Source organism: Podarcis filfolensis (genome assembly GCF_964270895.1).
Source record: "Podarcis filfolensis genome assembly, chromosome: 5".
Lineage (NCBI taxonomy): Eukaryota > Metazoa > Chordata > Lepidosauria > Squamata > Lacertidae > Podarcis > Podarcis filfolensis.
The window spans coordinates 66,243,168-66,269,415 of NC_139608.1; the positions used below are offsets into that span (position 1 = coordinate 66,243,168).

Here is a 26,248-nt window from a genome sequence, read left to right on the forward strand (position 1 = left end):
TCAATGCAGCTAGAATAAGATGTGGGCAGAGAACAATCAGTATCTGAACAACTGTTTTGGAAAGCAGACTACAAGCACATAACATTTTATAAGTGGATATTTTATGTAGCTTGTCAGAATGGCCACAGCCTCCTCTTCGTTCTGTTTCACCAAGGAACATTGTTTATATAGGTAATTTAGAAAGAGATTACTAAGCTGATCCACCTTGTATTTCAGACTGCAACTCAGTTTAAAATATGCCCTTGGAAAATCATGATTGCTTTCCCATTTCTTCTTTCATTATCCAGATAAGTGAACATCTGTACCTTTTGGTTCTCTTATTCAGAAGACTAGCTATTGGATTTCAAGCAAGTATGGGATGAGTAATAATGAACAAAATGGGTCCAAATGAGCATCATCTCTATGTCTCATCCCGATTCTATAAAAAAATGTAACCCCAGCTCCCATCCTAACCCCATTTATGTGGCACTAGGCCCCACTGAATTCAATAGGATTAACTCTGGAATAGAAATGGCTAAAATTGTGATGTTAATCTCATTTTCCCCAAGTTAATTGGGAACAATCATATGGCCCTTTGCCAATTACACAAAATGGAGAAACTTCAGGCCAAAATGTAATGATTATTTCTTAAAATCTTAAAGGAGCCCATTCCATGCTTTCCAACGTTATTTATATTTATAATTCATTAGTGATTTCTAAATAGTTATTTACCCAGTGATTCACCCTTTATTGTTTTATTGTATTTTTATGAATTTTTAATATGCTTGCTTTTATTGTTGTACACTGCTTTGATATTTGTAAAATATGACACTTTAAGTATTTTAAATAACATAAAAATAAAAAGAAACAGCTAGGCAAAGAACTGAAGATTAAATAAATGCACAATCTTTCGGCTAAAAGCAGAGCCCAACGCTATGAATATTGCAAAGTATTGCTATTATCTTCATCATCTCTCAAAAAAGACTAAGTATATCTTTACAAAAATATAATTATACCAAATTTAAAACAAAACATCTACAATTTATACACTTTATACATATAATAGAAAAACACATCCTGTTAACACAATAAGTGTTAGCACAATATACGTACAATAACTAAAGCCTGTTAGAAATCAATAATTATACGAAGTCCAGCACATACCAGTAGATGCCAGTAAGCAGATGGAAGTATTATCCTGGCACCAAAAAGATAGCAATCTTATTGCCAGGTGGGTGTAACATTCCATAAGCAGGGCTCTTCAACCGAAAGGACCTCTCTTCCTTGTCACCATTCTCTGAATTTCTCTGAGAGGGATCAGAGTTCCTTCCCAAATAATCCCACTACCTGATTCCACACAAACACGAGTGACGAAAGAATTTTTTTATTTTAATTCTGAAATTACATTTTCTACATTTCTCAGATTATAACGTAGTCCACACTGGGGTTTCTCTACAATGCCTCCAAACTTCCACCTTTTCTTTGCAATTTTCCTAATATAACATCTAGCCTGCAAAATGAGTTTTGGGTCCCGATCAAGGTATCTAAGAATCACACGTTATCTTCTCCAAGTCAATATCTCTTGTCATGCAACACTCAAGATGCCAAACAGTGTTGTAATGCAACACTCAAAATACCAACTGGCTTAACTAGTTGCTGCCCCCCATGTAATTTCTGATGAGTGCTAATTTGCTTAAACTTTTTTCAGCTTCTGCCAGAGTTATTGGTACTGTATACAAAATCTGAAGGTCTGTGCACACGTCACTGAAGATTGGTTGCAGGTGCTATTTTTAATATAACTTAGAAGGATAAGTGAGGGGAGTTCTCTCCCAAAGTATACTCGAATATGTTTTTGTAGATAGAATATTTCACAAGGAAAATTGCCCAAAAGACCTGCAGGAAACTTTTAGAAGTGTCTTCCAGCTCCTCAGGCTCTTCTGTTAGATATCTTAGCACAGAAAATGGAATATAAAACAACTCTTTTTGTTTGCTTTGATCTAGAATTTAGGTCATTTCCCCCCTCCTGGTAATGAAGTTGCAGCTTGGGTCGGGTTGGGCCCTCACTCTGGATCTCTCAGTCCTGGTACCCATAAATATCCATAAATAGCAACACCCTAGTAGTCCCGGGCCCTAAGGAAGTTAGATTAGCTTCAACCAGAGCCAGGGCCTTTTCAACTCTGGCTCCGGCCAGGTGGAACGCTCTGCCTCATGAGACCAGGGCCCTGCAGGATCTGACTTCTTTCCGCAAGGCCTGTAAGAGAGAGTTGTTCCGCCTGGCCTTTGGCTTGGAGCCAATTTGATTCCCTCCCTTTCTTTCTTTTTTCTTTTCCTTCTCTTGCGATGAGGCTACATTTTAATATTTTAATGTTTCAATATTATAATATTGTATTTTAATTTTGTTTTTAAGTTGTAATCATTCAACTTGTTTTTATTATTGCTTGTAAGCCGCTCTGAGCCCGATCCTTGGCTGGGGAGGGTGGGGTATAAATAAAATTATTATTATTATTATTATTATTATTATTATTATTATTATTATTATTATCCTCTGCTGCATATACAACATACATTGAAAGCACATGGCTTCCCCCAAAGAATAATGGAAACTGTAGTTTCCCCTATGGTGTTACAATTTCCAGCATCCTTAATTAAGTACAGTACCCAGGATTCTCTGAGAGGGAGTCATGTACTTTAAATGTATGTTGTGTATGCAGTCAAAGAGTCATGATGGATTTTGCTGATCTGTTGTTGGGCAGTTGTGTATGTGGCATAGGAACAGCACTCTGCATCTCAAGATGTTTAATATCCCTCTCCACAGACATCTTTGCATGATGATCTAACTGAAAACTGTGGGGCATTCTTACAAATGTACATGGGTTTATGACTGATGACTTTCATATTTCCAAAGGCTTTCTTTCCTTGGGAAAAGGAAAAGGTAGGTAATAAAATGGGTAAAGAAATAAAAAAGGTCAACAATATTCTCTTTTTCAATTGAATTCACATTTAGTCCGTTTGTGGGCACAACAATCAGCTCTTCGCTGATAGCAGCAACAGCCAAATTTATGAAAATTGTAAACAGAGATTATAAACCAATAAAAATAATGGATGCAGCAGCTAAATCTAATCATGGATCACAGGGCATCAATAACTACACAGCAGGCATTAAGACCATGAAAATTAATATAATGGTTTTCATTATGAGCAAGTCAACTAAAAAAAATTGGCACATTAATACATTACCTTTTAGCTCCAATATGAGTGGTATTTTTATTTACACACAGAAATATTAATTAATGAATTGAACTTTAATATGAAGAACTGATTTGCTTTTGAATCTAGCTCATTAGTGTGCTACTCTCCTCTTAGGAATTAATTTAACATCTAACGGCATATCTGTTTCTTGGTGCATCATTTCATAATCTTTGATTCTCAGCATTAAACCTGACTGCTGGGAATCTTTTAGCAATGAGGACTGTTTTAACATGCTGACAATTTCATATGAATGCTTCTCAGTCCTAGAGATTATGCATGGCTGTCTGCAGAGTGCAGACCATGGAAAAAGATGATTCGTAGAGTGAAAGAAAGGACACCTCTTTGAAAGTAAGATGAGCACAATAAAGCTTTGCACCACAACCATGAGAATTTCACCAAAATTTTCTCTTCCCTTTCATAATTTTTAAGTGTCATTAATCTTATTAATTGATGGAAGGTGGTTAAACAAACAAACAAAAATCAGGACAAATTTTTCAGCACAACACTAGGTGAACCCATCAAATAATATAAACATAGAACTGTAAAGTTAGAAGGGACCACGAGGGTCATCTAGTCCAATTCCCTGCAATGGGCATGCTCAGCAGCCATGAAATGCCAAATGACTGGAAAGGAAATGGAATCTCGTGAAAGAAGAGCATGGCTGGCTACACAGAAACACTCCACATTATTGCTGTGAGTATATTAATAGCAAACTTATTCAGACCCACCCACCCTGGAAGGGCCCCTAAGGGAGCCAGTTGCCCCCCCAAAAAAACCCCAACCCAGTAAGGTCTAAACATGCTCAGGGGCTATGTGTAAAGTATCCTCAAAGGAATGGCTGAAACACTGAACAGGAAGTCTCCAGCCAGCAATAATGGGCCTCAGATGCTGAATTTAATAGACTACAAAATTATTGTACATATAAAATGTTCATTCTATATTTCCTAACAGCTGCTTTGATAATTATCAAAATTAATATGGAACTAGACAACCTCCCCCATTCTCCTAATAACTTGAGTAAACACTTCCATATTATTGCTAAATCCTAAAATGATGTGGAACATTTGGCCCTATTCAAAATCTCTTATTTTTTCCATTTCATTTTTTTTCATTTTCTGTATTCATTTTTTTATCTTTAAAACTTATTTGATATATAGCTATTTTGTGACATTTTGTTGTTTTAAATTTAAGAATTCTTGTTATCTCTTTATAAATCAGTTAAAATGAAATATAAAAAGAGAAAGTTATGCCGGAATAATTGCCTTTCCTTTAGAGTTATTTGAGTGTTCTTTGTGTTTTTAGAATTTTCTTTTTCTTTGGCGTGGTGGAATCATCACAGAAACCTCAAATCTGAGTTTCCCTTTGGTGTCTGCAACTGCAATTTCTTTGATCTGACTAGTATATTTTAACACACAATATATTTCATGCCAGACAGAAATAACACTCTCCACTTACTTGCTCATGTATAATGCACGACATGGACAGAAATGTGTGGCTGCACAGCTGCTTATCTATTCACAGTCACTGCCAGGCACAAACAACCAGGGTCAGCTCAAGACATTTTGCTGCCTGAGGCAAAGAACAAGATGCTGCCCTCCCTCGTTCCATGTGCAGAAGCTGACTGGACTGCCAGTTAAATCTTCCACCATCCATTCACCATACCTAAAGACAACAGAGTAGTGCTGCGGTGCCTTGTCAGTCAGGTAGCACTGACAGCAACCCACAGCATCTACCACCTGAGGAGATTACCTCACAGTAAAGCTGACCCTGTGAGCAACATTGCGTGCTACAAATGCATGTAATAAAACCTCAAGTGATACCAGGCCTCTGTTTACAAGTCTGCAACACTGGTAGAAATAAGACCATCTGTGGAAGGAGTTTTCAGAGGAAAATGACTAGCAGAGAAAGGATTACATTCTCAAGTTTCCTTGTATAACCCTTCTGTTACAAATATCACAAACACACAGTGAGGCTTTGCAATGTGTGAGAGAAAGAAAGAAACCAGAAGGTTGTGATGGGGAGAGGGGGACCTTTTGTCAGGTTCCCAGCTTGATAACACAGTAAGCGTAGATAATTAAAAAGGAGGATTTATTGCAAAAACAGATAGCTCCGGACAGCTCTAACGAAGCCTCCGGCACCATTACTCAAGCTGACCCTTCTGAAGAGTTCTTCTGGCATCACCGCAGATATTGAACTTACGACCCTGATGTCTCTTGTTTTGCTGTGTGAACTACAGATTGTGTGAACTACAGATTGAGGTTTATGATTTAACTCTTTCCTAATGAACACAGAGTGTTGCAATGACTGTTTAATGATGTGATAAAAGTGTCTTAGATAAAGGGGGAGAGAGATACCTGCAGATGTGTTAACAGAGGTTGTAAGCAGAGAACAGCTTTTGGAGTGTATATGTAAATTGCAGTTATGTTTAAGATTCTTGAAATGGTTGGATGAAATGGGGGAGGATGAGATTTCACCCCAACCTCTGCTTCAACCTCTTCCGGGTCTGAGAGGGGTTTGTTCACGCCTGATTGTGTTTCTGGCGAGCTTTGGCTGTGTTCCAGCCTGCTCTCAGCTACTGCCTTATCATCTGGCTCATCAAGGTCAGGAAGAGCCAAAGTCTGCAGCTGCTGGCTCTCTCCTGCCTGACTAACATCAAAGCCTCCCTGTTCTTGGCTGCTTTCTGCAGTTGGCTGCAAACCTTCGCTTTGAGCTGGCTCATTCCTGACACCTTTATACCGAGCCTTAAAAAAAAAAGGTAAAGGACCCCTGACAGTTAAGTCCAGTTGTGAACGACTCTGGGGTTGTGGCGCTCATCGTGGTCTATAGGCCAAGGGAGCCGACGTTTGTCCGCAGACAGTTTTTCCAGGTCATGAGGCCAGCATGACTAAGCCACTTCTGGCGAACCAGAGAAGAGCACGGAAATGCCGTTTACCTTCCCACCAGAGTGGTTCCTATTTATCTACTTGCACTTTGACGTGCTTTCGAAGTGCTAGGTTGGCAGGAGCTGGGACCAAGCAATGGGAGCTCACCCCGTTGTGGGGATTCGAACTGCCAACCTTCCGATCAGCAAGCCCTAGGCTCTGTGGTTTAGACCACAGCACCACCCGGTTCCCTTTATACATAGCCTATATGTATATAAATCAGGTGTGCTACCAAGATCCCACTCCTCCTCCACATATGCACTGATGCCTTGGGAGCGCATTGCTTCCCTCAGGAATGACAAGGGCAACCAGAAATGAACATAGAAAGAGGCAGTTAAATGTGCTTAGGCTTCATCTGAGGTAAGGATGAGGACTTAGGATTTAAGCCAAAAAACCTTGATGATAGAGATGGGTTACTAGAAAGGGGTTTGCTAGAAGGGTGATGTGGCACCACAAAGATGTTCTTCTACCATAAGAGACATTGAGGAAGAAAGGATGCTGTTTTAAGACAGAGATCTTCATGGGATTCAGAGTCACAGAACTGGAGGGTAAAAGTTATGGACAGAGGTACATTGTGATGACAGCAGGATGCGATGGGGAAGGACAGCTGTGGTAGCTTGGATCCCTTCCAATTCTACATTTGTGTAAGAATGGAAATTCCTTCATTTGTGTAGGGATTAAAGATGGGCCAATCTGTCGATTTTAGTTTCTGTTTTTCTCATTTCTCCCCCAATCTTAAATTGAGTTTCTCCACATTTCCACATCAGTTTGTGATTTAAATAATAATTAAAAAGTTCGCATGAAAATTCATCAGTGGTTAGTGCAAATTTCTCCTAAAACACACATTTGTAATATCTATTTTGCAAATCATGGGTTTTCATGTTATTTGCATTAATATATCCTTTTATATGCACATTTTACCATAGTATATTAATTTTTGTACATATTATTCGACTGGAGGGCCACATTACAAAATTCAGAGAAGTATGGATTTCAAAGGATGGCTTCATTTCAATTTGCACATTGTTTTGGAGAGAGAGAGAGTATTAAGAAGGTTTGCCTTTAAATGTGAACCGAAATTGATTTTCTCCCCTATCCCTAGTAGGAATTTGTGGATGGGTTCGGTAGCCAAGTTCTAGACAGAGCTGAGATTACTGAGAGGAGGCAAAAGAAGTCAAAAGGTTATAGCAGTTAAGACAGGAGATCCCTAGAGCAAGATCCTGAGTAAAAAGTTGATGGGATGGAGAAAGGGGGACAGCTTTGGTGACTGGGGAGAAAAGAAGAGGAAAGCATGAAAGATTAAAGCCGAGGATTCCTGTCTGTTCAACAGGGTGGAAGGTAATGTAATATTGTGAGTGAAATTAAGAAGAGGAATACTTGGGAGAATAAATCAGTTCACAATTGAGAATACTGAGTTTGACATATCTTGAGGGGTGGAGGGAAGTAAAATAATTGGAAAGAAAGAGTAATCTATTGTCTGCCTGGTAGATAATTTCTTCTGTTTCTTCAGGTCTTTTGTATAAATACATATCCGGTGCATGTGGTGATACAAAGCAGGAAAAATTATTAGGAGTTAAAGAGGATATGATGAAAGATAGTGGGCACCTTTCTTATTTTAAAATATAGAGAAACCATCAGAGGCACTAATTACAGCAGGAGGAAACAGTTGTATTATCTGGATATTTCAAAGAAGTGTAAAAGGAGATATGGAGTTAATAAAGCAAACTGATGAACTATTGAAGAACAGAGCCCTTATTTTAGAAGATATAATATTGGAAAGAAAAAGCACATATTAAATGGTTACTGGCACCCCTTTGCCTACTTTCCATTCAAGTTGTAGACACCAAAGGCAGCTGTGCCAGTTACCCAACATTCCTAATCAAATCAAAGGGTTGTTCTTTTTAGCCAACAGACAGTTCACTTCTTCATCATAACTAAAAGAACTCAAGGATGCCTGCCAAAAGCTAGAGTCTTATGTTAGTTACAGCTAACGACTAGCAGGTGGTTTTGTGTGTAGAGGGAGCAAAAGATTGACAAAAGGAAACAATTTATTTAGAGTTTGTAAATTCTTCTATTTTTTGTATCAAGGCTATTAAAGGAAAATCAAGTTAACCTCTGGTAGTGCAAACAGCAAAACATTTTATATTCTGAATTATTATAGGGCTTTTTAAAGTTATAACAAAGGATTTGCAATACACACAAGCAATGCAAAATTACATCTTGCTATTCAGCATAAGATATATATACAGATATACAAGCTTGACACACTGCGTACCCAAGGATGGCCAGCTAATTCTTGTGGCTGGGTGGTGTGGTGATAGTTGTAGAGTTGGGAAATATTGTGGGCGAGTATGTATGGGGAGTATGTATGCTACATTTATTTAGCAAGTATCTGGCATCTGGCATCCAGTTTCACAGATTGCGCCAGTTTTGAAACAGTAGTACCACTGCCAATTATACATTGCATAACACAGTCATATTGGTATCAAGGGAATTCTACTTCTTCCTTGTGCACTGCTTGTTGCTGTTATTTATTTATTTTCATTTGTGAATTGCTTCCCATAAAGCATCCCAAAACTATTTACAATATAATAGCATATATACAATGATTGCAATTTTTAATATGTAACAGTTTTCTCTTAATTGGGTCAATAGTAGAATCCAACTAAAAATTAAGTAAAGTCTGACATTGTCATAAACACTGGCAGATGTCCACCAAATGGTGGGAATATGTATGCTACAGTGATTATAAAGAGGGGCCATTGATTAATGGATGAGTTAGTCCTTCTAGCTTCCTTTTCCAGATGGCACCCTCCTTCTTTCACTTGGCCACTTCTCCTCCCTTACCTCAGCCCTGTGTCCCCATCTTTTCATTCTACATGTTCAGCTACATCCCATTACCATGGACATCTTAGGAAGATGTCAACCAAATGCTGGGACTATGTAGTGGAATATGTCCATCAGGAAGAGCTGCCGGTGATGGTGTGGATTAATGCCAGCCAAATTTTTTCCCCTACCATTCTTTCCCTTTGCATACACTCTATCGTCATTCTTTTTTGGGGCAGAATCTCTGTATTTTAAGCTTCCTGTCAGTCAGAACTGTAAGTGCTGCTAATCCTTCCGCTGCCCTTCTCAATTAGTATATAAAGCTAGGAACCTCTCAGCATACAGACAGGTGAATGGACAGAGGAGCTGATTGGTTAGTTGCTCTACTTGCTGCTGCTGTCTCAATATCTTTTAGGTAGTCATTTTCTTACTGTTGTTTCCAAGGGCAGTTGGCAATTTGATGTCTCTCTTTCAGATGAAAGGACATAGGTTCCCCAGAAAGAATCAATTATCTTCCCATCCCTCATAGTTTCCTGACAATTGCTCTTCTATAAAGTCGGACATCTGGAACCTTACTACAGAAAACCATCGTATAAATCTACTTTGCACACTCATCTACTTTGAGCAAAACAAAGGTATTCTAAATGCTGTCTAATGTATGATCTTGCTAAAGGAAAAAAAGTTTGTAAAGATAGAGAATTAATTTCCATAGTACATGACAAAACTTCAGAAGTATGTATATAAAAACACCTGTTTCAAAAAGTGATATATTTATAAATCTGTAAAGGGATATATCTCAATGTATTACATTTCATTTGGCCTACTTTGACTGACTAGCACACAGTAAAGTTGAAATATCACGCTACCTCCTCCTTCCCAAAAGTATCACAATCCTGAAATATCTCTGACATAAACAATAAGTCTGGTAGCACACCTGCAGAAAAGGCATTTATTTGTGCTGAGGACTATTTATATTCTCATATTCTTACTGCTACCATCAATTATGATATAAATAGTTGAAGTCTTTACTGACTTATTTATGAATAATGCATTTGTGTCTATTGCCTTCAAGAGAAAGTAAGGAACATGCTTTGAAGCTCATAAATGTTTTCTAATGCAAAACAAGAAGTAGCTTGTATGAGTTTACAGATAAGATGTTCAGGCTGTTTGGATTCTGTTCCAATATTTTTAAAGGCATGCTTGAAAGCTGCTCCAGTGTTATGCCATTCAACCCCTAAACCATAATGGCACAAAGTTTTTCATTTTTTTTGACTAGATACTTGAGGGCTTGGCAGAATTGTGTGACTAATCTCATCCATCTGAGCTGCTAGTTCACTAGATCACAAGTATCACCCTACTACTTAGCTTTAAATCCTCTCCACTCCCCTAATGTTTGTGGTAAGAAAATGATGCTTTAAGAGAACCTTCCAAATTCAGCCTTCAGCCAGTTGAGACATTGCTCCTGAGACTTAAGTTGTGATAATTGAAGCTAGAACATTTTTGATGAATATCAAATAGCCAGTTAGCAATCATTCCAATTAGGTATCCCATTCCATCTCATTCCTATTAGGCTTCCTTGCTCCCAGACTTGCAGTCCAAGTTAAGGTTACCAGATTTTTTTCAATGAATCCGGGGGCACTTTTCAACTTCGATGGATTTTGTATGGGGACTGATTTGTAAATCCGGGGACTGTCCCCGGGAAACAGGGACATCTGGTAACCTTAGTCCAAGTGATTGAATGAATTAATAAACAACAAGCACAGCAAAGTGATTTACAACAAGGTAATGCAAAAGGCACATGGTTGTCTTATGTTAGTTAACATGAATTAACACTGATTTGCTTTTGCAGCCTCAGGTAGAATGGCTGGCACTGCCCTCCTGGCTCCCCTGCAATATGGTAGCAATCAGGGAATCACAAACTCTTCAGGTGCCTCAGGTAGAACATTAAGAAGAGCCCCTGGCACCTGCTCACAGTATGGAAAGTACATTAATTTCTGAACCAATATTTTATCCTCTGTGACAGTGTAAGATCAGGAAACGCAGTTTGGCCATTTGCTATCACCTTGCTTTGGGGGTTTCATTCCATAGAGAGCCTGCAACATATGGAAACCTTATGCTGTAACATCAGCTATTTAAATGTACATGCTTGAACTTGCTTTTACATCCCAATTTGTACTTAGACCTTAAGTCACAGTTCCCCAGTTTGGATGTAAGGTACCTTAATTAATTAATTTTTTAAAGGGGAGGAGTAAAGGGGGGGATTAGAAACACGTAATTAATTTCCCATACTGTATGTTGAATACACTGTAGGAAGACTTAACAGTTGTAGGGAAGTAGGATAAATTGTTCACATGATTATGTCAATTGATTGAAATTTAAGGCTGTCATACGTCTGGATTTTCCCAGACATTACCAGAGTTCCAAAGGCGGGAAGAACTCAACAACTTTCGGGTTGTCCTGGTTTTTACTTTTCGAAATATGGCAACCCAATGAAATTAAACCAACAAAACCATTTTAGCAGTTTGTCCATTTTTTCTTGCTTATATATTTTTGCTCAAGTAACTTAAGCGAGAAAAGCATTTGCCAAGTTTATTTTATCTTATAGAAAAAGAGTTGACATAAATGCCACTTTAAAGTAGCTGAAGAGACTGCATTTCGAAATGTTTATCTGATTGTTTCAGGGTGAAGATAAACATACTATTTTAAGTTGATAGTTATGCTATGACTCGCTAAAGAAATTTACATTTTTCCCTCTAGAATTGGACTGGGGAATTTTTTTCAACCTGATGGGTAGTCTTCTGGGGTTAGCATTCCAGTAGTGAATGGGGCAGAGACAAAAGTGGTGAGAATAGTGTATGTGACTTTTTCCTTTGTACACTTATTCCAGTTATGTGGAAGTCAGTGGTTTCCACGCACACTTCACCATGCAGAAGACAGGAAGCATTATCACGTTCTGGCCAGGCTAAAGCACTCAGCCAGGCCAGTGAAGGGTGTGGAGGGAGATGGTGGGATGGCTGAAGGAGAGTCCTGAGGCCCAAATAGATAGGTCTGAATGGCTATATTCACCGCTCCCAGCCTGAGGCTTTCCACTTTCCTCCAGAGCTTCTGTGGAGACTTAAGGTAGTTCAGCATGAATGTGGGGGGAGGGGGGATGGGGACCGAAGGAAACACAGGGTTGTAGTCAGCTAACTGTTACTCAAACCACTGGGGGAGGGGGAAATAGTCAGGACTAACTAAGGCCCATTTATTTCAATGTGTCTGTTCTGAGTTAAAGTTGGGTCAATACAGCTAATGCTTGTGATATCTGCAATGCACCTTCCTATCCTCATAATCAGTTCATGACTTTTAATTTAAAAAAAAAGGAATTTTAAAGGGGAAAGGAAGGTGATCCCAAACTTTGCTCTCCAGCTGCAAATGTTGACTACAGACCACACAATTTCTGTTTTTCTGTTTCCTGATTCTGTTTCCTGAGCATTTAGATAATTATTAATCCTACCCTTTGCAGCACCAAGGTACATTTCTGAGAAAGCTCAGAAGCACCATTCATCTCCAGGAATGCATATTACGTGACATTAGACCTTTCTTCTTTAATGTGCCTTCTTTGTATTGCTACTCTGTTGAAACTTAGGGCCCCTGTTTTAAGTATTTATTTGCTTCAGTAGGAGTGTTGGTGGTGGCTGGCAGTGACCCCTGGCTAGCATTGGAGCTTCCCAGCCACCACCACCCATTCTAGAAGACAGGAGTGCCTGGCGTGCTCTGGTCCATGTGGTCACGAAGTGTCGGACACGACTAAACGACTAAACAACAACAACAAAAGAACAAGTACTTCAATAAGGCTTAAGCTGCCCATATCCAATTATCTCCCTGCTATAGACAAGCTGGGTGGGGGGAATTAGGCTGATGGCTACTAGCCCTGCCTCCACGTTCTCTGCATTTATCAAAATTTCTGCACAGAGTTGGTGTGTGGGCACTCCAAATGTGTAGACTCTAAATATAAAATATGAACCTCACCCATCAGTATCTGTAACAAAGCATATGAAAAAAATTCCATTAGAATAAATGGGACTATCACATAATAACCATGGATGCAGTCTCAAGTGGCACACTGCAGGTATGTGTATTTCACCTGGAGTTTGTTTCTGAGACATATCCAGCACTTTTAAAACAGCATTCTATCTCATTAGGGAAGCAGAAGGCTATGATTCATTCAGATAAGAAACGCAAGTACATTTCAGCATTTATTTTACATCCAAAGTATTTGCAAATGTCTATTTTCTTTTGCATCTTCCTTAAACGAAACATGGGGACCTTTTTTAATATATAAAAAAAACAGCATTACAAACCTACACAGCCCTTCTTATGTGCCAGTAACTGACAACACACTGGCATGATCCTTAAGCAAAAAGAGATAATTGCAATAAATGACTGCTTTTTGGCAGCAATAAGGAAAGAAAAAATCAACTACACTCTGGGTGAAAGGAACACCATTCAGACAGAAATATCTTCATTAACATTTAGTATATTTGCATTCACCAGATGGAAAATGCTTATGGCAAATACCTTTACTACAGCATTAATGAATATGAGAGATGAAATCATAAATTTGACTTGAAGCAAGCAGCAGCAAATTATATTTTACTTTGGTTAGCAAACACAATGGTGCTTATTTAATAACAGATGCACTCTTGTTGCTTTTTGTGCCAACTCTCATTTTGTAGTACAATATGCTTAAAAAAAAGTGTACGGATATATGTGTGTGAGAGAGAGAGAGCTGTGGCTTTCTGGTGCAGCTGTTGTCAGTCAAGGCAAAGCTATCTGTGCAATTTCATTTCCTTCTCGTCTAGCCTTTCATGACTTTCGTGGACAAGTGCACAAGAAGATAGAGACAGGAAGAAAGAACGGTGTATTGTTAAAAGCCATGCCGCCAGAGGCTTCAGCAATAGTTCACACCACACAGAAGCATCAAACAGCACTGGATCTTAAACTCCTTGGGGCAAAATGAGATTAAACTTCCAGCTCTTTTAGCTATTAGGGACTCCATAGCCTGGCCAGGCAATATGAAGCCAAATAATTGGCTTTCAAAGTTTGGTACAAATCAACACACTGCATCATGTTGTATCACTTCCAGGATGCCACCACAAGGAGTGAGTTAATCGTAAATATTAGCATACACATAGACCCACAACTTACTAAGCATCACAATAAATCTTTCAGTAGTCCCCACTCCTCACTACTCATATTGCTACAAGGTAATGGAGTTCAGAATGCTGTTTAAAAGGCAGTGGCGTATGCTGCTTGTTTCACCACCCTTCAGAGGAAAGTTGGTGGAAAAGGCCACTTCAGTTAATTTGCAAGGGTGGGGAAATTTGAACACTTGTTTCAGGAAGAAGTAGGCTTCATACCTTCTTCTTCTTCTTCTTCAAAAAAAAAAAAAAATTCCAGGTGTGGGAAATGATGGTAATTATCATCATTAACATCATCCTCTCCCTCCAGACCATAGGATATATAGCAGGCTTCCTCAACCTCGGCCCTCCAAATGTTTTGAGACTACAATTCCCATCATCCCTGACCACTGGTCCTGCTAGCTAGGGATCATGGGAGTTGTAGGCCAAAAACATCTGGAGGGCCAAGGTTGAGGAAGCCTGATATATAGACTTGGAGTTAGGAGGTAGTGCTAGATAGATCAGGGATGGAGCCTTGTGAGAACTGACTATGCAGAGATATGCCTTGGCCAGTCAAGTAAAGACACACCTGTCTATAGTATGGAATCTGATGGTTGTGGTGGTGGGACAACAGAGCAAATGGCAAAACCTCTCAAGGTATTCACAAAATAGCTTTTCAATTGATTCTGGCCCCTTACCCCTGAGATTTTTTAGTTTTTACCCTGGATTCTCTAAGGAAGAGATAAATTTCTGGTCAAAACTGACCCTGGAAACTTACTGGATGCATCAGAATTTATATTGGAGAAAGATATTAATTATTTGAACCAGAAAAAAACACAATATTTTTGCAGTGAAAAGTTGATGCGAATCGTTATCACCAACTTTTAAAATAGTGCTCACTGAAGACTGAAAAATAAAATGAACTGCATGAGGCTGTATTCAGCTAACCTGGTGCACTAGTGGAAAGTCCCTCTACTCCCCCCTGTGCCTCCTCCACATCTACTCTGGAAGGTTCAGGGAACTCCCACAACAGCATTTGAGGGAAGAGGGGAACAATAATATTTGCATGACATTGATTTCCACCCATTATTAGCATCTGATGCGTACTCACCATTCCGACTCTCTTCATCAATTGGAACTATTGTTGCTGGAGGACCTGCCCTGGCCAACTTGCAGTCTACAAATATGAAAATAAAAAGTTACATCAAATCGCAGAGTATGATGATGGTGGAAAAATCTCTGTCATAAATCTGCAATAGGCACGACCAGTTTCCAAAGTACTTACCCAGATTTTACCTAGCTCTTAATTAAGTGAACTCCTTGTGACATAATGGTTTTTCTTAGCAGGGTTTTAGCATAGGCTCTTGTACCTGACTTTAACAGCTTTCAGACAAGGACTGGATTTACATGTAACACTATGCAATGGTTAACATAAACCAAGATTTGCAAAACAACAATGGATTGTGGTTTTTAGTGGTTTGTTCAAGGTTAAGGCGCTGGGCTGGGTTCAGATGACCAAATTAATCCATGGAGTCATTGCATGAGCAGAACAACAGAATTTTCCCTCTCTCTCCTGTCCCCATGTCCCCCCCCCCAAAAAAAAAACCCCAAATCTGCTTCAGAGGCTGCAAGGAACCCCAGAGTAGATATGGGGGGGGGTTCCAGGGGAGAGGGAGTAGAAGTTCTGTTGCACAAGAATAAGTTGTTCCACTCAAATAATGACTTTGTTGCATACAATCCATAGTTTATAAACCATGGCTTCACCTTACATGCAAACCAGGCCATCATCTGTATTGTTGTACTAGGATGCTAGCATCTACTTGCTAAAAAATTATGTCATGTACACAAACACCAAGTCTTTGTCACATCACAAAACAGTACCTTTCACTTGCTACTTTTAAAATTGTGTGTTGTGCTAAACAGAAGTCCTTGTGCTAAACAGAAATCAGGACAGTGATAATGTGATGGTAATTTAACCCAAAAGAATAACACAAAAGAATGATTAAAAGGAATAAATTATAATTAAAGATTCACAACAGAAACAAACATAATTGAAATTTAATTGCAACACAAGTCTCTAATTAGAGTGACTGAACAGAATTTCAATAAAGTTCTAAACAGAGTAAAAACAGACAAGCAATTTTCAGGAAGTTACTGTTTGCCATCTTACCCTCATATTGCCAGTCTGGAAGGAAGTTAAGAGTCATCAGTGGAAGCAGAGCAGAATAATGAAAGAAAATAAGTAAGATTTTGCTGTGGTTTGTAGAGAAAGTTTTAAAGACACATAAATCAGTACAAGAGGTTTGAGGAAATATATGTATATTATTCACCGCAGTGTAGCAGAGAAGTTGCTGTTAAGAGCCCAGGACAATCTTAACAAACACGGTAATTGCAGTGTGTAATATTTCATACAGAAACCATCCACAGCCTACAATAGATGAAATAATCATTCATTCTGATTCAGCAGCTTCTTGCATTCATGCAAAGCCTTCTCCATTCAACTCTGTGGACAGGCAACTGTGGTAGAGTTTCCCTCCCAACTGAAGTGAATAGTATTTGCTGAGCTCGAGGCTCTGTGTGAGAGAATCTGCAAACCTCTACACTGAAGAGGGCAAGAGGTAACCTGATATTCATAAAAGAACAAGTAAAAGTGTTGGATGTTTTCAGAGCAATGGGCAGCAGAAGGAAAATCTAATTTGTTCTTTTAAAGAGAGGGGATGGGTGACCATCTCATGATCTGTATGATTCAGCTGAGATTCCTGCATTGTAAGGGACTGGAGTAGATGACCCCCAGGGACCCTTACAACTTTAAAGAATCATAGAATTGTAAGAAAGTGAAGATATATAGTTATTGTAAATTTATACCCCACATTTTTCCCTGACGGGGTTCAGCACAGCTTACAGATAAAATAAGAACAGCTATAAAGATAGGGGGAATCATTAAAAAACAATTAAGCATTAACAGAATTAAAACTATGCAAGCATTAACCAAGTTAATGAAGAATATGAAACTTCACATCATCTGTTAAGGTTTATCCAGACTTTAATATCTGAACTCTACATTATTTTGAAACTGACAAAATGGAAATGCCCTTTTAATTTCCATTTGACGAAAGGATAAAATCATACTACAAGTGACAGGAGGAAGTCAGTCCATCTTGACACTGCTTGGTCAAATCCCTATTGACCCAGTCAGTGCAACCCATCCCAACCTGGTGCCCATCAGCTGTTTAAACAACAAATCCCATCAAACACAGCCAGCTTTGACCATACTGGCTTGAGCCCAAGGGAGTTGTAGTCAGAAGCATCCAGAGGGCAACAGGTTGGACAAGATTAGCTTAGTGAAAGGCAGGACTAGCAGACTCTTCAAAGTCACAGGAAGAAGGAAACAGAAAAGCCCTATTCCATGAATATGTCTGCTAATTTCCTTACACACCAAACCCATTTTTCTAACTACATAGTTTGCAGAAGTAAAATTCACTTCTATTCAAATTTTCCATCATAGATTGAGTATTAGGGACCTCTGAGGATTTCCTTCAGTCAGTCCATGTTATAAAGCAACCAACCCGATTTGCCCTTCCAAGGTTAATATAACATTCTTTGATTTTCACACACCTTTGAATATACAGTAATCGGCTTAAGAAGACAAGCAAATCAAACCAAAATGTACATATTTTAGTTTCAAATGCATACAGAAATGTTTATTTTGGTGAAAAAATATAATCAGGATTGCAGGTCTTCATCAGTTACTGCAGAATGACGTGGAAATGGGAATGAATGGACTTATGAATTTATGCAAAAGTGACACCAAATAAAAATAGATGTCCCTGCCTGCTAATATTACAAATCCCAGATATCCAAGTTAAACTATAGTTCTCTTTTACAATTGCCGTATTTTTCGCACCATAGGGCGCACCTGACCATAGGGCGCACCTAGTTTTCAGAGGGGGAAATCAAGGAAAAAAATATGATTCCCCCCCCCAGCTCTGGGAGCAGCGGACAGGCTGCAGGCAGCCTGTGCAATTCTCCCAGACCTTCTTCCTGCTTTTGCGGGAGGTGGGGGAATTCCCCCACCTCCCGCAGAAGCCCGCAGAAGCCCTGCGATCTTTAAAGGGGCTGCACGGCTTCTCCTGGATTTCCTGGGAGGTGGGGGAATTCCCTCACCTCTCGCAGAAGCCCGCAGAAGCCGCGCAACCCCTTTAAAGAGATCGCGGCTTCTCCTGGCTTTTCTGGGAGGTGGGGGAATTCCCCCACCTCCCGCAAAACTGGCAGAAGTCGTGCGCTCTTTAAAAGGGCTGCACAGCTTCTCCTGGCTTTCCTGGGAGGTGGGGGAATTCCCTCACCTCTCGCAAAAGCCTGCAGAAGCCGCGCAACCCCTTTAAAGAGATTGTGGCTTCTCCTGGCCAGTCAGTCCCTTCTCCCTCCTGTGGAAAAGCCCGCAAGAGCGCACAGAGCTTGCGGGCTTTTCCCGCCTGCCTCCCCCCCTGCATTCGCTCGATAGGACGCACACACATTTCCCCTTGCTTTTTAGGAGGGAAAAAGTGCGTCCTATGGTGCGAAAAATACGGTACATGTCACTAGGGGCATGTTTACATTGAGACCAACACACAGAAGGATTCTGCACAAACATTAGATTTTAACTATTTCCGGCATTAAATCTTTGTTACTAATGAGATTCTTTGCTCAAGCTGGAAACCTTGGACAAGAAGGCGGTAAAAGGAGTGTAAGAAGGGAGTCACAAAACAATGATGAGAGAATACTGAATTTACATCACCTTGCAAATATTGCCAGGCAGAAAAAAAAAATCAATATAGATGACAAATTGCAGATGACATGCATCTTCTTAATTAAAATGCACATCATACATGAACAGTAGCAATCCTCAAGAAGCATTTCTATCTTTATATCTGTGATGCTGCTTAAAATACTGAGACAATTCAGCTCATGCCTTGCACTTATGCCGCTTGCATATCACAGCTTTTATTTTCATACCTTGGAGAATTCAAGGATATCTATTTACAAAGCAGTTTTTGATATATATTTGTTGCTACATCCTTTAGTTCAACAAGATGCACTCCATGTTCAAGAACTGGGCTTTTTAAAAATTAGATTTTTTCAAGTCAGTGAACACTGGACATATATACTAATATAGTATCTCTTTCTCACGCACGCTTTCTCTGCTTGTGCTGAAAAGAGTGTCAGGAATAATAATAAAAAAACCCACACACATTTTGAAAGCACAGCTACCACCTTAGTCTTGTGATGCCTCTATGTGAAAAAAGATGCATATTTTCTTCCCACTCTATAATTTCATTTCCTGTTTAAGAAATAAAAACAAAGACGAATAAATGCTATTTTAAAAATTTTCTATCCCATCACCAAGGGCCTCAAAGTGAAGTGCATGTTTTAACTTCACTTCCACCATCTGAGAAAGAGTAATGTGACCATGCCTATCTAACTGTGTGACCAAGTAAGAATGACAACCTGAGGCTTCCATATCTAAACCCAATACCTGTTCAGTGACACCAGCCTAGATCTTCCTCACAACATGTTGATGTTAAATTTTCTAGAACGAAGGATCATGATGCAAAAAAACCAAACAAACAAAAGCAAAAACCACAACCCTACAAGTGAATGATAATAGGAAAGACTGTGCAGTCACAGGGGCCAGACTGGTAGTGGTAGAAGAACCACAGTCTGCAGTAGGCAGCTGTAGCCACCAATCATGTAAATTTCCTGCAATAATGCTCTGGTGCAGCCTTCTTGCAGAGCATTGGGGAGGGGTACTTAAAGTGGTGGCCCTACAGAAAGTAATAATAAAAAAAATGAGGTGGGATATACGTATGGGCCAAATCCACAACTGGCATCAGCACCAGTGGGCCTTGATAACAACTTGAGGTTTCTGAGGACTGACGTTGGACGTGCCCTAGATGTCTCCTTCTGCTTACTATATTTATTTCATTGTAATCTCCAAGGCATGCCTACTGCATTTCTGAAACTAAAGAAAATTTAAGCAAAGGCAGTTCTGTTAGTTTCTAATTAATTTATACGAGAAACAAATGAAAATAGATAAATGAATGGGAGAAGTGAATGAAAACTATCTCTCCCCACCCCCACCATTTGTTACCATTATTTCCATTCCATTCTCCTAGGAGATCTTATTGAAAGTGACAAGAGGCACCGTATTGTATAGTTTTAAAAAGAGACACATTCCTAGAACAGTATATATGTGTGTTCAGATGTTTGCCAGAACATGCAAATGCTCTATTAATAGAGGGGGACAGGGAACACGCCCCGCCAACCTTCCTCATGTTGTGCACGAATGGTCTGTAGGGGACTTCAACTCATTCAACTGGATTTTCAGTAATTATGCATGCCGTAACAAACAACTCTACACTTGGGAATGTATACATTTTCTTACTGTTCCTCATTGTTTCCATTTTTATGTTGTTAATAAAAAGTGAACTGTGGCTCAACAGAAAGCGTCAATTTTAAGTGTCAAAGAAGTAGCACAATTAAAGTAATTGGCATACTGCCAATTACTTGACCCAAGAAAGATTGTGATTATGCTCAAACACATCCTCAAATATATTTCATCAGAGGTGTAAAATATTTACCGTAAATGTGCCTGCCAAATCCTAGTTTAACACTCATGTATATTTATGTGAAAGTGACCTCTTATAAAATGAACACACAGACACACACTGAGTTGGTTACAACGTGGCACTGATAATACCAGGGTCACTGGTTTCATCCCCATATGGGTGCCCATTCCTGCATTGAAGGAAAGTGAACTAGATGATTCATGGGGTCCACTCCAACTCTGTGATTCTACCATTCTAGCATAACAATATTGAAATAGTCAGACTCAGTAGAACAAAATATGTTCCCATCCTCTCAAAAACAAGTTCTTCCAAACATTAATTTTTCTCTATTATTTCCAAATGCCAATCCTCCCTCAATTCATTTGTGCCAGTTGCGTTTTCCTTCAATACAGTCTGATCTTGTTTGTAGCTTGATCCTCTGCCTCCCCCCCCCGGGGGGGGGATCTCCATCTTCACAAGATGGGACTCAGAAAGCAAAAATTATGCTGCAGCTATCTAATCAGCAGCCACTTCTCAATACTGCAGCCCAGCAAATGCCAACATGTTACTCTAGCTTCTACTGTAGGGGTGGCCCTAGGAAGGAAATTCAGCGATACCTCCAATTATTTTTTTTGTGCCTCCTGATTTGGCATGAAGTGCCAAAGTATCCATCTTGGATACTTTAAAATCAACACCAATTCTGAAAAGCCATCTTAAGCACAAAAAGTTCATATTTTTTTTTATTTACCTTTTTGCACTAAAGACAGTGGTTTAGCGGATTAGCATAATGAACCTCTGTGTCCTGAAGCCTGGCATACTCTGAGGTAAATCTTGATAGACTATGCTGCTTGCCACTTGCCATGTGCACTAAGCTAAAAGTTGTACTGACCACAGTCTCAAAGGCAACGTTAGAGAAGAGTCAGGCAATCCTATTATCAAATACAGGTTCATGTCGAATGCAATGAGAAAGGTTCAAAGTCAAACTGTAAAGCCAGGTTCCCATCTCTGACAAAGATCCAGAGTTGGAGTCCTAGGGTCAGTCCCAATATTGCATTCCCGAAACAGTCCGGTGGCATTCCCCAAACAGTCAAGCCGTGACCCACCAACGGTGAAGGTTGGGCAGACAAAGTTCATCCATGAACTGATAAACTCCTCGTTGTTTAGGTGTGGATGTACCCCCTTCCCTAGGCCAAAGACTGAGATCTTAAACCAGTATTTCAGGGCAGCCCGCCATGCTTTTGTTGAGAGAGGGCATTCACCTGTCTCTAAAAATAGAATTGCGTTTGGAACACAGTTTGAAACCTGTAAAAGGGACCAGAGAAACTTTGCCTGGAACCCATCAAACATGGGGAATGAGCCATTGAACAAGACGTTTGAGGTGTAGAGGTGCTGAGAGACAGATGTTGTATTAAATACCCTAGTGGCTGATGGAACATAATGGCCTCCCCTTGTATAAAAGAATTGAAGTATAGCCAGTTTGCTTACCTCTGCCTTTTGATAGGCAGTCGAGCAGACAAAGAGACTCTGCCTTACTTCTCTCTTTTCCCCTCCCAATCTTATTTAACACACCAAAGCTTGCTTAAGCTGTGTTGTGTGGCTGTTGCTCTGCTGAGTTGTCAGGTTCCAGGACCCTTAATGAAGCATATGGCCATCACCTGCCCTGAGCTCAATCAAGCTGAGTGAAAACAAAACTCCTCCTGGACCTAATGAGTCCCATTATCTTCACCTGATCAACTAGTAAGCTGGACTGTGTTCTCCTGCCTGTCTCAGTCTCTTAAAGTGCACTTCCCACTGTTCACAACACCACAGAGCCTGTTGTGTTCCAGAGAAGGGGGCACTTCAATTTCTGGTGATGTGTCCACTTCCCCTGGCTCCCATGTACTTTTGGCTGCCCCTTCAACATCCTCTCATGTCCATTGAGTGCATCCTATGTCCCCAACCTCCCCTTCACCATCTTCAGCTTGCCCCAGTGTGTACCAATCATGGCTACATCCCTTGCTGGAATCCCCTTCCCCTTCCTTGGTGTCCTGCCAGCTCATGGCATTCTGATGCCTCAGATGGATCAAGAATTCTCTAACATTAGAAGTTATGCCAGACCTGTCCTTCACTCTGCACTTTCTTAGATTGCAGTCTTATGGCACTGGGATGCATAGTTTAGGATGCAACAGATAACTCAGTCAGCCAGTGTTAATTCCACAACGCCAGCTCAGCCAAAGATACACTGGTGTAACTTGCTCAACCTGGTTCAGCTGAAGGGCATTCTGGGGGCAGGACCAGGGGGGCGACTTAGGCTGGATCCTAAGCCCCTAGAGCTCAGTCCTGGGACCTGGCAACTCAGCAGAGAACACTATTTTAAAGGTCTTGTGCACAGGATTGCTTCCTTATTCTGTGAAATAATTATCTTTTTACATTAGCCACAGCCCCACAATGGTCAGTTGTGCTTTATGAAGAATGAATGATCCTTAAAACAAGGTGCAATGACATGCTCACAAAAAGCACATAGGAAACTATAAGTTAGGGGATAATATAAACAAACAAACAAAAAGCATTTGAACTTGTTGACATAATCAGCAACACTGAAATGTGTGCCTGTCATCAACATTCAAAAATTTTCACTCTTTGAAAAAAAATGTATTAATTAAATGAAATAACCCATGACTATATTTTCAGTTGCTGTTAACATTTTAAATTAAATGTTCTAGAATGCAAGTGAATGCAAGTGTGAAGACAACATCACAACATCATTTGAAATTTCAGCGAATTAAAAACACATGAGCCTGGGAAGACAGAAACTAGCAGAGAACACCCAATATCCAAACAGACCACCTTTCCCCAAGCTGGTGCCCTCCAGATGTTGTTGGACTACAACGCCTATCAGTTCCAGGCAGCGTGGCCAATGGAACAGGGAAGAAGGCAGCTGTAGTTTAAAACATCTGAAGGTCACCAGGTTGGGGAATGTTGGAGTAGAGTCTAATGTAAACAGACAGACAGGTGTACACACACACACACACACACACACACACACACACACACACCAGTTAAAGCAATACTCATTTTCCTTGATGTGTATGACAGGACACACAGTTTATTTTTCCAGTTTACTGATAAGTAAAATATGCCAAATCCATTGTGATTCTAGATTTTATAGCCACAGGGTGACAATGCAGATAAAGCAAAACATTTTGCCATATGCTGTAGAAGTAATAAAGGAAATGACCCTATGTACAATACAAAAAGGAAGTATTCTCTTGCATTTTTGGAGCGGGAGGGGAAACATTTCACTTCCTTTTAAGGTATTCCTGCAATTTAAATTGCGGACAATGAATAAAATGTTAGACATATGTTGCATTTTTAAACACACCCACACCCACATTTTATTGTCCTAATTATCCCTTGTGATCGATTGTCTTATATAACAGACACACAATGAACATCATTCTTAAAAATGAAAACCTGGGCTACAGTTCTCTGTGGCATCGTGATCTCATGCCATTTTCCCCAGCATTAATCAAACTGGAAATCATGTGTCAATAAACAAGCATTCCAAAAACATTTTAGCCTACTGGCTCTTAGCAACACAACTCCAAGGAAGGCTAGGAAGAGAGACTATACTTGAATCAATTCTACCCTTGGCAATGACTGATGTTTGCTCTTATAGCTGGCAGATGGAACTATAGCCACTGCAGTGAAGCCAGAAATAAGGTAAGGAGGCCAGAGGCGTTCTGCAAGCATGGAGTGTTTCATTCCAAATGATGTACTACAGATCTCATAGGGCCAAGCTCTACCCAGTTAGAGTAACATGATCTTTCTCCTTCATAACTGGAAGGAAGAGAAATGTCTCTATGGTGAGCTCTTCTGAGTTTTGGGTTCTATTGCTCTGTTTCAAGTGTGCAGTATCACACAATATTTAGCACTAATAGAAAGTGTATCATCTTGTGGCTGATATGTTTTGCCTCCATGTTAACAAGGAAAAATATTGTTTGGGAACAGAAAACTATGCAAGTATCTCATGTGAAACTAAAAAACCTTGCACTGGGTTTACACTGGAAGAGACTTAAATGTCAGTTATTATGAATTTGCTCCCCCATTGAACCAATTGCACAATAATCACATGCCAATGTCATATTATTGTTTTTATGTGTTTTTTTTAGTAGTAGTAGTAGTAGTAGTAGTAATAATAATAATAATAATAATAATAATAATAATTTGTACCCCGCCCTCCCCAGCCAAGACTGGGCTCAGGGCAGCTAACACCAAATATAAAAACAATTGATTGAAATACAGCTTAAAAAACAAGATTAAAATAAAACATTAAAACATTAAAATACAGCCTCATTTCAGTGGAAACTCAATGAAAAACTGGGGGGGGGGGATGAAAACATCAAGTCTAATCAAGGCTAACTATCCAGACTGGTCCTACATGGGCCAGAAAAAAGCCAGGGAAGTCCCCAAATAGGAGTTCCAACACAGAAGGAGAAAGGAAAAAAGAAAGAGGGGGAGGGAATCAAATTGATTCCAAGCCAAAGGCCAGGTGGAACAACTTTGTCTTATAGGCCCTGCGGAAAGAAATCAGATCCTGCAGGGCCCTGGTCTTATGAGACAGAGAGTTCCACCAGGCCGGAGCCAGTGTTGAAAAGGCCCTGACTCTGGCTCAAGCTAATCTGACTTCCTTAGGGCCCGGGACCTCTAGGGTGTTGCTATTTATGGACCTTAAGGTCCTCCGTGGGGCATATCGGGGCATTATCTTGTATTTTTATGCTATTAGCTGCACTGAGATCTATAGGTTAAGGGCGCTATACAAATTAATTAATTAAATAAATAATAATAATTAAAAAATTCAAATGTCTTTGCTTGTTGGAAATAGAAAAAGAAAGGAAAAAAATTCCATAAATTTTCTTCTTTATTTTTTTTAAAAAGCAAATAAATGGCTTTACAACGGATTATATAACCTCAAGGGCAGAACATAATTCCAAATTGTCTGAAATAAAACTAGGTTAAACATTTCACCCCACTCCCCTTTAAAACACTTTTTTAAAAACCTGACAAGCTGCAGTACAAGTTCCTAATAAAGAGCTGCAAAGAGCCATACATCTAAGTCATTTGAGTATCTAAGCAACCCAGTGTTAAGGGGAAATTGCCCTGTTTCGTTTCCTGTGTAAGTGAATTCAGAACTACAGCTGTGCAAATTAGGATAAGCTTGCCATAGCTCTTTACATTAGCTAAATTGTAGTATAATTCATCTGTATTGAAAATAGCATAAGAGGGGCTTTCAGTCTATTTCCAGCTCTTCCTGCAGAGAGATTCAATTGTAAAGTCCCTGGAAGGAATGACAGTGAACTTTAAACTGTATTCATCGAGCACCCTTACAGTATACTTGTAAACTACACTTGGTTTCTGGGCTATGGTTCAGACTGTAAATTAGGCGGCTAATTAAGCAGCATTTGGAAAACTGTAGCTCAAAGATTCAGAAGGGGAGATGGCACGGAATAAAAGGTTCTTGCGAAAAGTTGGCCAAATGCTAATTGTT

At 39.7% G+C, this 26,248-nt stretch overlaps 1 protein-coding gene across 27 annotated transcripts in view; it reads right to left on the reverse strand.

Moving 5' to 3' along the window:
- Positions 1–26,248, reverse strand: part of PCDH15 (protocadherin related 15) — a 633,377-nt gene that overhangs the window by 252,347 nt on the left and 354,782 nt on the right. For 17 of the 27 annotated variants that reach the window (XM_083614042.1, XM_083614038.1, XM_083614060.1 and 14 more), the window contains 2 exons: positions 16,308–16,322; positions 15,249–15,314 (listed from right to left, as the gene is read on the reverse strand). In XM_083614042.1, the coding sequence (XP_083470168.1) occupies positions 15,249–15,314; positions 16,308–16,322 (81 nt within the window). The remainder of the gene's footprint in view (positions 1–15,248; positions 15,315–16,307; positions 16,323–26,248) is intronic. The other 10 variants (XM_083614050.1, XM_083614043.1, XM_083614044.1 and 7 more) reach the window with 1 other exon arrangement.